Genomic DNA, 17,102 nt, shown 5'->3' with positions numbered 1-17,102 from the left:
AGGCTAAATAGAAATTGCCTGGAGTCCTTTTTTAAGATTCCCCGAGTGATGCCAAGTTTAAAGCACAGGAGATGTCCAGGAGGAACACGTGTCTTTATGCAGTAAAGCGTGATAAGACACACAGAGGAAATAAAGTGCTGTGAGAGAGCCACAGGCTCCCAGCCTAGAAAACATGGTCAGGAACACCCCTTCCCCCACATTTGGCTGCTGGAGGGTGAAAAGGAAGAGGAAACCGCAAGTGCAAAGACCCAGAGGCAGCAAAGAACTTTGCAGATTTGAAGAGCAGAGAGAGTGAAGGGGAGAGGGTGGGGGAGGGGGAGAGTGGGAATCTGGCCTGGTGGTGTTCAGAAGACTGGGAAGGCAGGGGCAGCCCTTAAAACTGTTTTAATAACCTTTTATTCACAAAGCAGTCCCTGGGCAGTGTGCAACATACAGTCAATCAAAGATTTAAGAAATAAAGGCTTACCATTCCAGCCTCTGGGAGCGATACCCAGGTCCTGTCCTTTGTGGTCTTTCTCTGTGAGAGCACACATGAAATTTTCAACCAAAGCGAGGTCAGTGCACATACAGTCTCTACCTTTACATTTCAATAAACGGTCTTCTCATCTAATGCCCAGATGAAATTCAAAGGACCAGGATGCAATCAAGGACCATGAAGTGTCCTTGACTGCTGTTTGGTCAGTCCCATGGCTGATGGCAGGGCCAGGCAGTGCATCTAGCTGCAGGGAAAGGTTTATAGCAGGAGGGCAGTTTGTGTCATCCTTGCACCCTGGGGAGTCCCCCACATCTGGCATTTTTCCCCCCAGGCACTTCTAGAATCTTCCCTTGGTCTTGGAGAGCCCCATTCCCCACTCCTGGGCCCCCAGTCCACCGGCCCAGTTGCCACTGATATTCAAGAAGCCTTGTAACCTGGGCCTGCCAGTCTACAGTCCCCTTGAATCCTTGCCAAGGCCCTGGGAGAGGGGTGCTTGTACCCATTTCACAGAGCAGACCACAGGCCATGAAGGCACAATATGCACAAAGTCACACCTGCTCAAGGAAGTGATAGAAGCCAAGTTCACCCAGACACCAGTCTCAGTCCTGCCCTTACCTCCATCCTTTGTACCCTCCTCCCACAATTGTCCCTGTCTACCATCCCAGTGACCTCTCCAACCTAGCAAGCTCCTACCCCATCCCTCTATGACCCACAGTGCTTCACATCATTCCCTCTTTCCCTAAAGATCCCCAGTTCTTGTCCTCTATTCTGTGACACTTCAACCACCCCTGAGTTCTTCCAGTTTCCTCTCAGCCTCCTAAGAACTCTGATCATGTTCATATGTGGCATAGACCACCCTGTCCCAAAGAAAAATCCCAAGGGTTTCCAATCTTGCACCTTTATTTCCTCCAAAGAACCTAAATCTCACTCCTTTATTCACAGACCTATTGACACAACCATTGTGGGAGGGGGGCAGGGAGGTCAGGGTCCTCACTTCAAGAAATAGGTTTCTAGGACGGGAAAGGAGGAGAAGGGAAAAAAGAAAAAAGAAATAGGTTTCTGCCTGTTGGTTAAGATTTCAAAGGTGCCCAGGAGAGGAGGCACGAATGGAACCGCAGCTTCTGCTGCAACAGAAGGGAGAGACGGGAAGTGAGACAAATCTTGTCTTTTCTGAGCAAGGTTCCTTAGACAGTGGTCTAAAGTTCAGAGCAAGAACTGGGTGTGGTGGGGCTGGTCACAGGCATGCATGCCTGCTGGTGGCTCCAGCTTCAGAGGCTCAGACAACAACACTTCAAGAAAATCAGAATTCTTTGTAAAGTTTTAAAAATGGGAAGATTTATTCTGGAAAGTCAAAACTATAGGGGACCAGGAACAAATCCTTGGTTGCCAGAGTAGGGGGGAGAGATCGACTCCAAAGTGGGTGTGGTGAGAGAATTTGGGGGAGGGTATGAAGGAACAGTTCTGGACCTTGGTTGAGGTGGTGGTTACGGGACTCTGATGTGTCAAAATTTATAGAACTGTACATCGAAAGCAGTGGATTTTAAAGTAGGCAAATTAAAAACAAAATTTTAAAGAGCAAAAAAATCTGGTGAAGATTTCACGTGAAAAAGTAGATTTCTATCTCTTTTTTAAAAATCAGCTTAGCGATTCCACTTCTAAGTATATACCCTCCCACTAGGGGGAGCACCATCCTGACTTCTAATCCTCTAAGTTGGTTTTGCCTGTTCTTGAATTTTCCATAAATACAATCACATGGTGTCTGCTCTTCTGCATCCAGCTTCTTTTGCTCAGCATAACGTTTGTGAGATTCCTGCATGCACTTGGGTATGTTGAGGTCATTCTTGCTTGTTGCTGTGTGGTGTCCCCTGGGCAAAGTCTCCACTATGCATTTATCCCCTCCCCTGTTGATGAGCACGTGGGTTGTTTCCAGTGTGGCGCTATTATAAACAAAGCTGCTATAAATTTTATTTTGGTGACCTTATCCTTATATTTCTGTTTGGGATCCACCAGTAGTGGAATTGCTGGGACAGAATTAAAGTATATTCAGCTCTGGGCCGGCCCCGTGGCGCACTCGGGAGAGTGCGGCGCTTGGGAGCACAGCAGTGCTCCCGCCGCGGGTTCGGATCGCGGTGCGGGCGACACCACGCCAAGGGTTGCTATCCCCTTACCGGTCACCAAAAAAAAGGACAAAAAAAAAAAAAAAAGTATATTCAGCTCTAAAGAAGAATTTAACCAGAGGGTCATGAGGCAGCTGAAAGAATAAATGACGTGATAGTCTCTCATCCGAATGCCTAGAATGTCCTCTCCTTCTACCCCTGCCCTAGCTCAGCAGCGGAGACTAATTACCCTCCTCTGCTCAGGACCATCCAGTGGTTCCCAGGTGACGCAGAAGAAATTCTGGCCCTCTTCTCTCTGGGTCTCTCTCCCCCTCCTTCTGGGTCTCTTTCCTCCCACCCTCTCCCTGTCACTCACCCCATTCCAGCCACTGGCCTCCTCGCTAATGCTCAGACACACCAGGCCAATCCTTCCTCAGGGCCTTTGCACTTGCTGTTCCCTCTCCCTGGAGTGCTCTTCCTCCAGACGTCCCCGTGGCTCCCTCCCTCACTCCATTTACCACTGAGGCCTTTCTCGGCCACTCAGTTATCAGAACATTGCCACAGTTCCTACCTCCTTACCCTGCTTCATAGCGTTTTTCACTTGGTGACATACTTTATGCTGCTGCATCTCTGCTTTCCCACAGAACTCGAGCTCTGAGAGGGCAGGGCTTCCTGTCTGGCCTGGGTATTGCAGAGTCGGAGCTGCTAGCTTTATTTTTCATCTAGAAATGAACACCCTTCAGCCCCACCAGTACCCAGAGTTCCCCCTTCCAATGCCTCAGCCCCCCAGCTCCCAGCATGCTCATCTCCCAGTCACAGCCCCCAATTCCTCCCCAGGGCCCATGACACCCCGCAGAGAGACAGACACACAGAGGCAGCCCCAGCACTGGATTTTATTGCCTCCCTGGCAGAGGGGAGGCGTCCTTGGGACAGTGCTGGGCGGGCCGGGGCTGCGGTCAGGGCCGGGGCCGGGGCTGAGGCTGGGAGAGTTTTTCAGTCTGTGGTCGAGGCTCAGATTTGGAGCTGGGGTGGGGAGTAGAGGCTCGTGGAGGCTGAGCTTGGGTTGAGGGTCCTCAGCCACTTCTTACAACCGATGAATCTCCATTGACACATTACTGTCACCCACAGACCATAGTTTACATTAGGGTTCGCTCTTAGTGGAAGGATTTTTACTCACTTCTACCACGCTAAACTTTTCACAAATTATTTTAAAATTCTAATTACATGTACTTCACAAATAGGTAACATACTGATGTGGTTAAATGCCCAAAAGATGTAAAAAAGGTAAGAGATCTCCTCCCCTCCCTTGTCCCCCGACCCCATTCCCAGTCCCATTCCTTTTCTTGTGTCTCCATTTCTAGATCTTCTCTGAGGGTCTATGGCCAGGCTGTTAGGAGCAGGGACACAGATTTGCAACTGGGGTGTGTAACGGAGGCTCTTAGAGGCTGAGCTTGGGGTGAGGGTCCCTGGGTGTGGGCTGGAAGATTCTCCCATTCAGAAATTAGTGCCACTCACACTCTGGGTCTACGAGAGCCCCTGAGGCAGGGTGGGGAGAACTGGGAATGTCTCAAGGAGAGAAACTGACCCAGGTGGTTCCCTGAGAGCCCAGGGCTAGGAGGACACAGAGCATCCCTCGGGGCTGGGGCAGGGAGGGGCCCCGGCCGCTGTCGCCCCTCCTCAGGTGGTCCCATGGAACTGTGAGGCTGTCGCGGAGCACATCAGGAGCTCAAAGCTCATCATGGTGCCGTGTCAGGTCCTCGCCATAGTTGGTGGCTTGGCTGCCCACAAACATGTTCCAGTTGTCCAGGATCTCAGCTTTGCTCAGACGCCCGTCCTAGAGGGAGGGTCAGAGATCAATGGGGATGACACGGAGCCCTGCCTGCAGATCCCTGCCTGCGTCTAAGTATGTCCCCCCGGTCTCTGTGACCCTTCCTCTCTGGGTCCCCCATTCCTCTCTCTATGTTCCTCTTTCTCTATCCCACAAAACAGCGACCGCCGCTGCTCTAGGCCCAGGTCTTGCTCATTTCTGTCTACCCAGCCCAGCACCTGCCTGCACGGCCCACATCAGCACACCTTGTCTGAGTCGCTCTCTTGTAGCAAGTGGTTGGCTTCTACCAGTGGCTGGTCTTGGGATGGGGGCAGCACCCAGTAGCCAACTTCACTCCCATCCAATCGCCCGTCCTTGTTCAGATCCCGGAAGTCCCGGAACTGCTGCCGTTCTGTCTGCACCCAGGCCGGCTCTTCCTCCCCAGGCTCCGCTGAGTACAGATCCGCTGGGGGCCAGGAGAGCGGGGGGTCAGGGGCAGCTCCAGGGCAAGCGGACCCCAGGTCCAATCCTGGCTCTAGCACTTCCTGGCCTGTGGCCTTGGGCAACTCACCTCTGTTTCAGTGGGATTAGTAACAAAACCCGATTTACAGGCAATCATTACGTTACATGGGAAACTGATTTTATTGATTGAGTGATAGTTGGATTTGATACACCTGTGAAATAGTGTGTGTCTCGGGTAGCACACAGTAAGCCTCCATATGAAGGCGGAATGAGTGGAGATTTTTCTGGCCAGATATTAGTCTTAGTACAGCTTGTCTCACTCTAAGAACCTCCCTCAAGATTGCTGGAGCTTCTCATTTGTTTCAATTATCTGTAAATGGCAGCCGGCTGGTACTGGGATCCGAACCCAGTTAGAAGGCTGTGCTCTAACCAACTGAGTAACTGGTCATCCCCGCTCCACAATGCTTTAATCTCCTGACACACTGTAGAGGTGGCTGATTGTTCATGCTCTGTCTCGTCAGGAGGGAGGGTATGTTTGTTTCACAGCTGTCTCCCTCGGACCTCCAACAGTGTCTGGCCCACAGCAGGTGCTCCCTAAACGTTTGCTGAACAAATTGGTGTCATTACTGTATTTCATTGATTACTGTATTTCATTGAATGCCCCCCCACCGCCCAACATTTTAGCCTCTCTGATTTGGGCTGTGCCTTATAAGTCAAGACATAGTTTAATTGGCAGCTTTTAGTTTCTTTCTTCATCATGTATAAAAGGTAGGCCTATCTTATAAATGAGATGGCATCTTATATTACAGGAAATATGATACTATTATAATTTTTATTTTTTATATTTCTTCTCTTTTTTTTGCAGCTGGCCATATGATGATGATGATGATGATGATGATGATGATGATGACTTCCCATTTGTTTTGACATCAACTCCCTAGTCCCTAAGGCTCTGCTTGTCCCTCACTGGCCACCTGTGTCCTTCTCAATGCATTGACCACTTTCCTATCTCAGGGCCTTTGCCTGTGCTGTTCCTTCCACCAAGGATGCAGGTTCTCCAACTCTTTCTCGGTCTCTCACCCCCAATCCGTCTCAGTTCAATGCAGTAAACAGTCACCCCTAGGGTGCCAGGATCACCAAGAGGGGACAGATGCTTGATGCCCAAAAAGTGCCAAGGGCTGATCACCCTCTTAATGGGAGCTACTACATCCTGGCCCCATATGCTGGTATTTGTGCCAAGCTCTGGACATGAGTTTACTTGCTAAATCCAAGCGGGAACCATACGTGGCCCTATGTGATGGGTGCTCTATTACCCCCATTTACAGATGGCTCAGAGAGGCTGAAGAACCTTTTTAGTCACATGCTGGGAGGAGGCAGGTGGGAAGCAGGCAGGCTGGCTCTGCACCCCCCAGCTCCCCCATCTTCCCTGACACTGCCCCCCAGCGCCAGGTAGGTCAGCCCCCGTGAAGCCCCCTCAGTCCTCCTCACTCAAATCCTCCCCAGCACCATTCAGCACTTGTAAATATACATTTCCTTGGGGAATCCTGGAGTCCTGCCTGCCTATCCCCCAGGCTGCAATTAAACAGGCAAGGACTGGATTGGTCCTGTCCATGTCTGTGTCCCCAGAGCCCCACAAGGAAGGGAGCAGCACAGCCTGGGCTGGACACAAGTCCTGCTCCTCCTCTGGCTGGCAGATGACCTCAGTCAAGTGTCTTACCCTTTGGGCCTCAGCTTCCTCCTCTGGAAAATGGGGTGATAATCTCACATGCCCATCTCATAGAGTTGATGTGAGGATTACATGAAATTACAAGATTAGCCACTAAAACAGGGTCTCTGGCAGGTGGTAAGTGACTATGTGTCAGCTGTTGTTACTATTCCACTGTGATGTCTGAGTTCTTACCAAAAAAAAAAAAAAAAAAAGACTCCTATCTTCTTCATAGATGTTAAAAAACAAATTACATTTAAAGTGTCTTACCTGCAGTTTTGTTCCATAAAAAACATGCTACAGAAAAATATTTTTAAGCTTTAAAAAAATTCTGTGCTTAATAGCTTTCCCCTCAGCTAAATTCTTTGTCTCTTAGGGGCAGGGCCAATGGGAAATTTGAGGGTATTGCGAGGGTCCCCCCAACATCCCAAGTAACAGGAGATGCAGTGTTTGCTGTGGAAATGCAGGTTCAAGACAAATCTCCTGAACCCCACCCAACCAAACAGCACCTCAGCCTTGACTTTGTAGAAACTCCACATCCCCAAGAAGAGACCTTGTCTGTGTTATTCTCTGCTGTATCCTCAACCATCAGTATACAGTAAGTGCTCAATAAATGTTTCCCGAGGCTGGCACACAGTAGATGCTTGATACATGCTTTTGGGGTGTGGCATACATGTAGCTACTTAATAAAGATTTGGCTGGACTCAGTAAATACAAGCACTCAACAAATGTTTGCTGGGCCTAGCACACAATAGGTGACCAATAGATGCTTTTTGTGTCTAGCATACAGTAGGCACTTGATAAATGTTTGGTAGATGCATGAACTCAAGCAGTGCCCTGCCCCAGCTCAGCAGTCCATTGCTCTATTACCGGTGCTATGCATCAGGCTTCATCTATGCCCAGGAGAGGATGGGCGTCCCAGGAAGGGAACTGGGCCCCACTCACCAATGTATTCCTCCACTTGGACATAGCCATCCTTATTCTTGTCCAGGTCCTCCAGGGTTTCCTGGGGAGAAAGAGGCATTGAAGCTGGGGATAGATGCACCTGTCTCCCATGGAAGGCTGGACCCCTGGGATCAGAACGTGAGGTTCTCTCAGGAGGACTTCAGCTCTGTGATGGCTGTTGGAGGCAGGCACTGGAGCAGTCTCAGTGGGGGCAGAGGTGGGAATTTGGGACTTTCTGGGGTATCATAATGATGCAGGCACTACCTGCATTTAGTGGGTGCGAACCAGGGGACCCCAATGTCCATCAATGCACAGGTTGGTTCCACACAAGCAGTGCTGTCCGGTGTCCCTAAAAACTTTCTCAAGCCCCAGCAAATACTCTTGAAGGGAAGAAACCTCTTTTTTTTTTGGCAGCTAGCCAGTATGGGGATCTGAATCCTTGACCTTGGTGTTACCAGCACCACGCTCTCCCAAGTGAGAGGAGAAACCTCTTTATATTTGGCAGAGCCTAGACCCTAAGTCTATTTTGTGTGTAAACACAGCGCACTTTGTGGGTAATTTTGACACATGCTCAGCACCTCTGCTCTTTGTATATTCTGCACTTCTGCAGCAAAATGGCTTCTGTTCCCAGTTTTACATTCAAACTCATTCAGCATAAGACAGTGCAGGCGTCTGACACTTTGCCTTCTAGTGATGTCAAGCTCCAACATTTTAGAGTTGACAGATAAAATACAGTATGCCAGATTACATTTGAATTCCAGATGAACAATAAATAATTCTTTAGTATAAATATGTTCCATACAAATATTTGGGACATATTTATACTATTAGATGAGTTACATTCGAATTTCTTTCTTTTTTTTTTTTTTTAAAGATGACTGGTAAGGGGATCTTAACCCTTGACTTGGTGTTGTCAGCACCACGTTCTCCCAAGTGAGCAAACCAGCCATCCCTATATGGGATCCGAACCCGTGGCCTTGGTGTTATCAGCACCACACTCTCCCAAGTGAGCCACGGGCCAGCCCTACATTCGAATTTCAAATAAATAATTTTTTAGTATAAGTATGTCCCAAATATTGTGTGGGACATCCTTATACTAAGCCTAACTATTATGTGAGACATACTTATACTAAAGAACTATTTCTTGTTTATGTTATTATAAATTCAAGTGTAACTGAGTGTCCTATGTTGTTTGCTAAATCTAGTAACTCTACAACACCTACATATTGAAATTCCTGTTATTTATTGCAAGTGAATTTCATTTAGTTTGTTCCTTATAGTACAGTTAGGACTAATATCCACGTTTTGAAATTCTGTGTGTGGGGAGGTGACATTACCTATGAATGAGAGAGACGAGAGCAGAAGTTGGTTAGAGCACAGTGTTACAACATCAAGGTCAAGAGTTCGAATCTCTCCTACTGGCCAGCCAACAACAAAAACACAAATAAATGTACTTTGTTTTGGCTGGCCGGTTGGCTCAATTTGTTAGAGCACAACCTTGTAACACCAAGGTCAAGGGTTTGGGTCCTCATCCTGGCCAGCTGCCAAAAAAAAAAAAAAAAAAAAAAAAGCAGAGAGTTTAGACCAGGGCTCAGCAAACTTTTTCTGTGAAGGAAGGGCCAGATAACGAATGTTTCTGGCTTTGTGTGCCATATGGTCTCTCTTTCAACAACTCAACTCTGCAGTTGAAGCATGAAAGCAGCCGTATACCACATGTAAACAAATGGGCACCTCTGGGTTACAATAAAACTTTATTTGCAAAAACAAGCTGTGGGCCAGATTTAGCCAGCAGGCTGTAATTTGCCATCCCTGCTTTAGACCAGGGACTCAACTTCCTGGGTTCGAATCCAGACTGTGCTGTTTCTTATCTGAGTGATCTCAGGCAAGTCACCTCACCTCTCTGTGTCTAGGTGTCCTTATCTAAAATGAAGGTGACAGACCACTCTCATAGGGTTGTCATGATGACTAAATCAAAGAAATGGAGGTAAAGTTGTTGGAAGGGTGCCCAGCACACAAGACATGCTCAATCAGCGTTTCTTAAATAATGTCAGCTCAGGAGAGTAAAGGGGTGTTAAAATATTATGTGCTATAATAGAGGGCATTGGGCCTCAAAGGGTGGTGGTGGAGGTCCATGGGGTTTGAAAGTGATACTAGGCTTGTCCCTGGCTGGCCTGGGCAGCAAGATGACATCTCTCCTCTCTGGATCTCAGTGCCCATCCCTGAAACAGGCCAAAAGCCCCACATCAAAGGGCCATTGTGGGGCCGGCCCGTGGCTCACTCGGTAGAGTGCGGTGCTGATAACACCAAGGCCCCGGGTTCGGATCCCATATACGGATGGCCGGTTCGCTCACTGGCTGAGCGTGGTGCTGACAACACCAAGTCAAGGGTTAAGATCCCCTTACCGGTCATCTTTTAAAAAAAAAAACAAAAACAAAAAAAAAACAAAGGGCCATTGTGAAGCTCAACAAAACAAGTATATAAAATGTCTAGAAATACCCAACACGACTGCAAATGCACATCCCCGTTGACCCAGCCATTCCACTCCAGAAGTTTTATCCTATAGCTACATTGACATGTGTGTGTAAAATGACATGATGTGTGTTCAAGATTATTCTGCATTCTTTGTAACAGCAGCAGACAGGAACCAGTGCAGCTGTCCAGCAGGAGAAGTGGCTAAATAAATTACAACAGAGCAGCAGAGGAATACTACACAGCTATAGAAATGGAACAGTCTCAGAGAGGTGTTGTTAAGTGAAAGGAAAGAGTGCAGAAACATGTCAGAGCATGCTACCAGTTGTGTAAAAAGGGGGATAAAGAGAATATATTCATGCTTTTGCTTTGGCACTTGATCTTAGCCGAAAGGCCAAGAAGCGATTTTTTTTTTTTTTTAAACATGACTGGGATCTTAACCCTTGACAAGGGGATCTTAACCCTTGACTTGGTGTTGTCAGCACCACGCTTATCCAGTGAGCGAACCGGCCATCCCTATATAGGGATCCGAACCCGTGGCCTTGGTGTTATCAGCACCGCACTCTCCCAAGTGAGCCACGGGCCGGCCCTCTCTAGAAATATCTTGGGGAGTGCAGGGGTCCCAAGACCACACTTTGCGAACCACCAGTCTAGAAGAATATTTTGTGGGTGACAGTGATGTGTCAATGTAGGTTCATTGGTTGTAACAAATGTACCGTCTGCTGGGGGATGTGGATAGTCGGGGAGGTTGTATGTATGTTGGGAGGCAGGGGGCATATGGGAAATCTCCATACTTTCTGCTCAATTTTGCCATGAACCTAAAACTTCTCTAAAAATAAAGTCTATTTAAAAAAAGGAAAAGTGGGCTGAGCCCGTGGCGCACTTGGTAGCGTGCTGCGCTAGCAGCGCGGCGACGCTCCCGCTGCGGGTTCAGATCCTATATAGGAATGACCGGTGCACTCCCTGGCTGAGCGCCGGTCACGAGAAAAAAAAAAATTAAAAAAAAAAATAAATAAATAAATAAAATAAAATAAAATAAAAAAAGGAAAAGAAAAAAAATTGCTCCACTACAAAATAGAGCAGGTTTTGGCAAAAAATTATACAGGAATAATAATAATAAAATGAGGGGCCAGCAGGAGGAGTCTCAGACTAGACACTCCATGTGTGGGGCTTGGATTTTCCTGGGGTACAGCCAGGACTGGGATTCCCTGAGGCACTTCTGGGGATGTGGTCGTCTGAGGGCAGGCTGAGGGCCTGGACCCGAAATATGAGCAAAGGGAGGGGAAGGCCCAACAAGGAGAGATTAAACATTGGGGGTCAGGGAGTGGACATGGGAAATGTCACTCTCCACTAATCTGCATTTGTGGCCTGGGTTCCCTGGGGAAGATGCTGGAGAGCTAGGTGACTGCCGGCCCCAAGGTAAGCACTGGGATCAGAAGCCCCAGTCCCAGAAAGGTGTGGGTGGCAGGAAACAGGTTCCTCCAGCCTCACTCACAGCGATCACGATGTCCCTCATGTGAGGGAACTCCTCAGGGTGCAGGAAGGCTGTCAGCTCCTCCCGAGTGGCCATCGAGTCCCCGTCCTGGTCAGCTACCCGGAAACGCCGCTCGTCCCGAGCCAGCATCTTTTTGTAGGTCTCTGCATCCTCCACGTCGTGAAATTCTTCTCCTGGGGAAGGACAGATTTCAATGAGATATGCTTTAATAGAGGTAATGTCAGGCAGGTTGAGGAAAAAGACAAAGGAGAGCTACCTCGGGGGCATGAAGGCATCCACGAGATTAATAATAATTAATATTATTACTGTATAATTTATGGCTGGCTGGTTAGCTAACTTGGGAGAATATGGTGCTGGTAACACCAAGGTCATGGGTTCAGATTCCTGTACCAGCCAGCCACCAAAAAAACAACAAAAAAATTATATATAATTTATTATACAAGTTTATAATATATAATAAATTATATCATATATAACATATGTTAGCTAATTTGTAGTGAGAGCTTATTAATATGCTAAGCTCTTTACCTACGATATTGCATTTAATCCTCACAAAAAGCAAGTAAAGAGGGTTCTTCAATGAGAAAACTGAATTCCAGATAGAGCAAATAACTTGCCCAAGGGCATGCAGCCAGGAATGGTGAACTTTGAGTTGCCAGTGGCCAGTCTGGCCCCAATGTCATGCTCTGATGCAGTGTTATATTGACAGGTTGCTTGACAGAGGGGAAAGGCATTTTCATCAGAGGGAACAGTATGTGCACCACATAGAGGTTTGAGGAGTATGGTGAGTTCAGGGAAACCACAGAAGATCCATTTGGGACAGAAAATGCATAAAAACAAAGCTGGAGGGTGGGCAAGGCCAGGCTGAGGAGCCAGGACTGTCTCCTGGGGGCTCAGGAGAGCTATGTGAGGTACTGGCTGGAGGGGGAGGCTGGGTCAAGGGACCAGGAGAGAGAGAACGAGAACTGTGGGGGGCCCGGTGTTGGGGCATTGGGACGGAGAGGAGAAACCAAGAGAGTCAGGGTGCAGAGTAAATGGCTTTGGGGTTCCCAGGATGAGAGGTCACAGAGGTCAGGGGTCAGCACGACAGGGCATGAGAGATAGGTGTCCCTGGTCAGCGACCTGAAGTCCCCCAGTCACGAGGTCATAAAGGTCGTGGATCCCAGAATAAAAAGCCAGAGGAGAGGTCAGGGATTGGGGTGTCTCAGAGTGATGAGACCTACCCCTAAAAGTGGGTAGACCCTGGTCAAGGGTCAGGAATTCTGCGTAAATGGGTTAAGGGTTCTGAAGATGAGGGGGTGGGGGGTTCAAAAAGGCCAGGATAACGGTGTGTGTGGGGACCAAGGGCCAGGGTCTCCCGCGTACCGGGCGCGTAGTGGCCATAGGTGGCGTTGCGCAGCTCCTCCCAACCCACACGCCCGTCGCGGTCCGTGTCGTACGTGTGCCAGGCCGCGCTCACCGAGTCCCGTATGTGTCGCTGCTGCGTGTGCGCGATCCACGCGCGAAGCTCGGCCAGCGACACCCAGCCGTCACCGTCCCCGGCGCGGTCCATGCGCTCCACAATCCGCCTGCGAGCCGGGGCGGGGCATACGTCAGTCTCAGGGCCCGCCCGTCTATGGACCGTCCCATCAGGCTCCGCCCTTCTGGCAGAGCCTCGCCTCCACCCAAGATACACCCCCATATAGGGCTGAAAATGCAGTCCACGATCCCGGGTGCCAGCGAGGGCACATATGCACCCACCGCATGGCACTGCCCGCTCAGCCTAGACTCCGCCCCGGAGGCGAGTCACGGTCTTTCCGATACCTAGCGGGTCCGCGGCGGCAGCGCTGTTTTGTTTCAGGGGTTGGGGGAAGGACCCACGACAATCCAGGGCCACACCCTCCACTCTGGCCCCGCCCCCACCCTGCATATGCTCCACCTCTCGAAGGACTGAGTTGGGTGGGGATAGGGAGCGGGGCGTCACACCGCACCCCTCGCCCGCGGTGCCCCGGTCCCAGGACCGACTCCGAACCCCGACCCCCACGCCGCACACTCCCGACCTCCACCGTCTCAGGTCCCGCCCCACGCCCGCCCCTCCCCGCCTGCGCCCGCCCCTCCCCGCCTGCGCCCGCCCCTCCCCGCCTGCGCCCGCCCCTCCCCGCCTGCGCCCGCCCCTCCCCGCCTGCGCCCGCCCCTCCCCGCCTGCGCCCGCCCCTCCCCGCCTGCGCCGGTCTCCGGGTCCTCACTTCTAACCCCGCCCCGCGCCCCGCCCCCTCCTTAGCTGCTCGCGTCACTCCAGACTCCGCCCCCGCCGGCCCCGCCCTGTGCTGCGTCCCGCAGCTTTCTCCGTTTTATCCCGCACTGCCCTAGGACTGTTGCCCGCAACCGCGCGGGCTCGGCCTCCGGCCTGTCTTGCACTCCCCATGCTCCGCCGGATTCCTGCGCACCTCTCCATCGCATGTCAGTCTATTTCAGGGCCCACCTCACGCCCCTTCTTCTCTTGGGCCGCTCCCTGGCCCTTCCGCTCTCCCCTGGTGACGCCCGGCCGCGGGTCCCGGTCTTCGCCCCGCAGCTAACAGAGCGCAGCCCTCCGTCCTGTCATCATTCCCCAGACCCCGTGGCCCAGTCCCCAAAGTCAAATCCGGGACAGCCGAGCCCGCCCTGGCTTTACCCGGGTCGCCGACCCCTCCTGCACCAGGCTGTCTCTGGCAGGGTCTGTCAGGGGATGACTATTCTCAGGACTCACCCTTCCTACCCTGAGGTTCCAACCGACGTGAAGAGCGTGGGCTCCACAGCCAGACACTCTAAGTCCGAATCCTGCTGCCCTCTACTTCTTCTTGCTGGCAGTGTGACTGTGGGCAAGCTACTTAACCTCTCTGAGCCTCAGTTACCCCTCTGTAAAACGGGGATAAACGATAGTACCTACCGCACGGAGTGGTTCTGGGGATTAAGTGATTTAAGCCGTAAAGCACTTAGAACAGGGCCTGGTATTGCAATTAGTGTTAAGCTAAATGTGTTATCCTATCACTGCCCTTCCTCGCCCCTCCTTCATCCACCCTCATCCACGACAATCTTCCTGTGGGCAGATCTGGCCACGACGGCCACTGTCACCCTGATCTAGCCACCATTTTCTCTTGTCTCCCACTTGGATTATTACCACGTTTTTTTCTTCATTTGTTTTTTTCTCTGCCTGCCTTATTGCAGTCGCTTCATCACTGGGCTCCCTGCTTCTTGCTGCCTACAACCTGCTCCCCACCCTGCAGTCAGAGGGATTCTGTTCAAACCTGCTAGCTCACATCTTCCCTCTACTCAAACCCTTCCATGGCTCTCATCCCATTCAGAGAAAAGCCCAAGTCTTCACTGTGACCCTAAAAACCCTGCACGGTCTGATCCCTTGGCTCACCCTCTGTCCTCGCCTCCCTCCCTCCCTCTCCCTCCCCTTACTGAGTTCTAGCCATGTGGGCCTCACTCTTCTTCTACCACACCAGGCCCTTGCACTAACCATTCCTGCAGCCTGGAATGCTATTCCCCCCGGAAACTCACATGACTCACTTATTACCTTCTCACTGAAGCCTCCACTGACTCCCCTGTTTAAAATTGCAACCCTCCCCCTCCCCAACCTCTGCCCTCCACACTTCTTCACTCCCTTGCTTTACTTTTTCTCTTGTGTGTTTATCTCTATCTTTTCTTTCAGACCATAGCAGCTTGTATATTTATCTCTATTTTATGCATTCTATACTTATAGATTGACTGTCTCCCCCACTACAGTGTAAACTTCACGAGGTCAGGGATTGCTGTCTGATTTGTCCACTGCTGTGCTTCTGCACCTAGAGCAATGACTGGCACATAGTGGCGCTCAATAAACATTTGTGGGATGAATGAGCATCAGTAGGATGCACAGAGAGGGAGGGGCTGGTTGCATCGCCTCCCTGCCCTCAGGTCCATTCTGGCCCTGTCTCCCCCACACAGAGGGTGAACAGGCCCTCTTCAGTTTGTGGCAAGACGCCATTCAACACAATTCACCCTGGGACTCGGTGCTCAGTCATCTTCCATCCTTGTCTGGGCTCCTTACATGCCAAATCTCATTTTCCATGTCAGCCCCTGCCAAGAAGAACTGTTGACCCATTTACAGAGCAGGAAGCTGAGGCTCGGGAAGGGTAGGTGTCTGGGACAAAGGAACAAAAGGTGACTTAGGAGCCAGAATCTGAACCCAGATACTGTTGCTGTCCCCTAAAAACATATCTTGAGGCCTCAATCTTAACTGAATTTGTATCTTTCCCAAGGAGGAGAGAGAGAATTTCCTTATTGGATTCCCACAAAAGCAGAAGTCCAGTGCATGCCATCTTTCTTTCCCGGTCCTCTGACCGTCACCTCATCAATGCACCCATCTCTCTCCCCAACCCCTATCTCTGAACAGGCCACCCACATCCCCTGTCTCTCTCCTACCCCAGACGGGCCTGACTTTCCTCTGGGCTGAGCTGGTCGAATTCCTTCGCCACTTCCCGTCCCAGGAAAGCCTCATGGTCGTACTGAAAGTTCCCGTGGGCGTCATCATGAGGGGCCTCGCTCAGGGGGGTCGCCTGGTGCACCCTCCCCTGGCCATGAGGGACGGCGTCAGGGGACGGCTTCCCCTGGGCCCCACGCCTTAGCAGCAACAGAAGCAGCAAAAGTGATGGTCGCCACATCCTCGGTCCCTGCGGAGTGGCAAAAGCCAGGGGTCAGGGGTCACAGGGAAGAGGACAGAAACGGGATAGGAGAATGGCGGGGTGGGGGATGGGGTTACCCAGAACAGGACAGAGAAATGGGAGCTGGCCGCAAAGTTTGAGGCTCAAGGAGGGCCGGTGATGGGGAAAAGGAGGAGGAGGTGCTCAGAGATAAAACCAGCTGTGGGGGCCGAATCTTCTCAGGGAGTCCCACAGCGGTCCCAGAGCCGCAAGGGGGGATTCCAGGGGGAGACGTGGCGCATGTCCCACGCAAAGTGCAGGGTATGATGGTGGCCAGCGAGAGATCAGGCAGGCTCCCCGGCGTCACTCCCGGCCTGGACCCTGACCCTCAACCCGAGCCGCCCTCCCTGCACAGGCGCCCACCCCACCCCCTCCCTTTACCCCGTTATCCAGATTCGCCTCACTCTCCACGCTCCACTCTGTTCTCTCAAAGATGCCCAATTTGGCGGCTCTCCAGTCAGGCCAGCCTCCAGCAGCGCAGAGGCCACGCCTCCCGACCAATGAGCGCGCACGAAGGCCCCCGCGGGGCGGGGCTAACGAGTGCCGGGGAGCCCGCGGGCGCCCCTTGCCACGTCCACAAAGGAAAGCGCGTCTGCCCAGCCAAGGCCGGGTGGGCGACGCCCGAGTGCCGCGGCTAGGGGGGTCTACAAGTCCCCGCAGCTGTCGGGGCGCCCTGCCCAACTACCTCCAGCGGCTCTTGCCCCACAGCCTCCTGGAAAACGTATTTTTCTCTCTTTCCTTTGTCAGGATAGTTTAAGAAAGAGGAGAATCAAGGGGCCCAAGGAGGCATATCCTTCTCTTAAAGAAAGAACAACTCTCCTCTTCTGCTCCTTTCAAGAAGGATTCAAGTCAGATTCCAGCCAAGAATTCCTCAAAATGCCTGGCACGTTGTAGACATTCAGTAAATATTTGTGCAATTTTTGAATGAAAAATACATGACTTGAT

The 17,102-nt window shown here is 51.1% G+C and overlaps 1 protein-coding gene across 1 annotated transcript; it reads right to left on the bottom strand.

The window, feature by feature from the left end:
* Positions 1-3,465: 3,465 nt before the first annotated feature.
* RCN3 (reticulocalbin 3) lies at positions 3,466-16,577 on the bottom strand. Its single transcript, XM_063089691.1, has 7 exons — positions 16,539-16,577; positions 15,880-16,127; positions 12,820-13,022; positions 11,455-11,627; positions 7,491-7,551; positions 4,645-4,844; positions 3,466-4,405 (listed from the first exon to the last, which is right to left on the bottom strand). Exons 2-7 carry the CDS (start codon positions 16,116-16,118, stop codon positions 4,298-4,300), a joined length of 984 nt encoding a protein of 327 aa, XP_062945761.1. The 5' UTR covers positions 16,119-16,127; positions 16,539-16,577; the 3' UTR covers positions 3,466-4,297.
* Positions 16,578-17,102: the final 525 nt, after the last annotated feature.

This window comes from Cynocephalus volans, chromosome 3 (assembly GCF_027409185.1).
Source record: "Cynocephalus volans isolate mCynVol1 chromosome 3, mCynVol1.pri, whole genome shotgun sequence".
Classification (NCBI taxonomy): Eukaryota; Metazoa; Chordata; class Mammalia; order Dermoptera; family Cynocephalidae; genus Cynocephalus; species Cynocephalus volans.
Note: the sequence above shows the minus strand (reverse complement) of the source record. Positions and strands in the feature narration are given on the sequence as shown.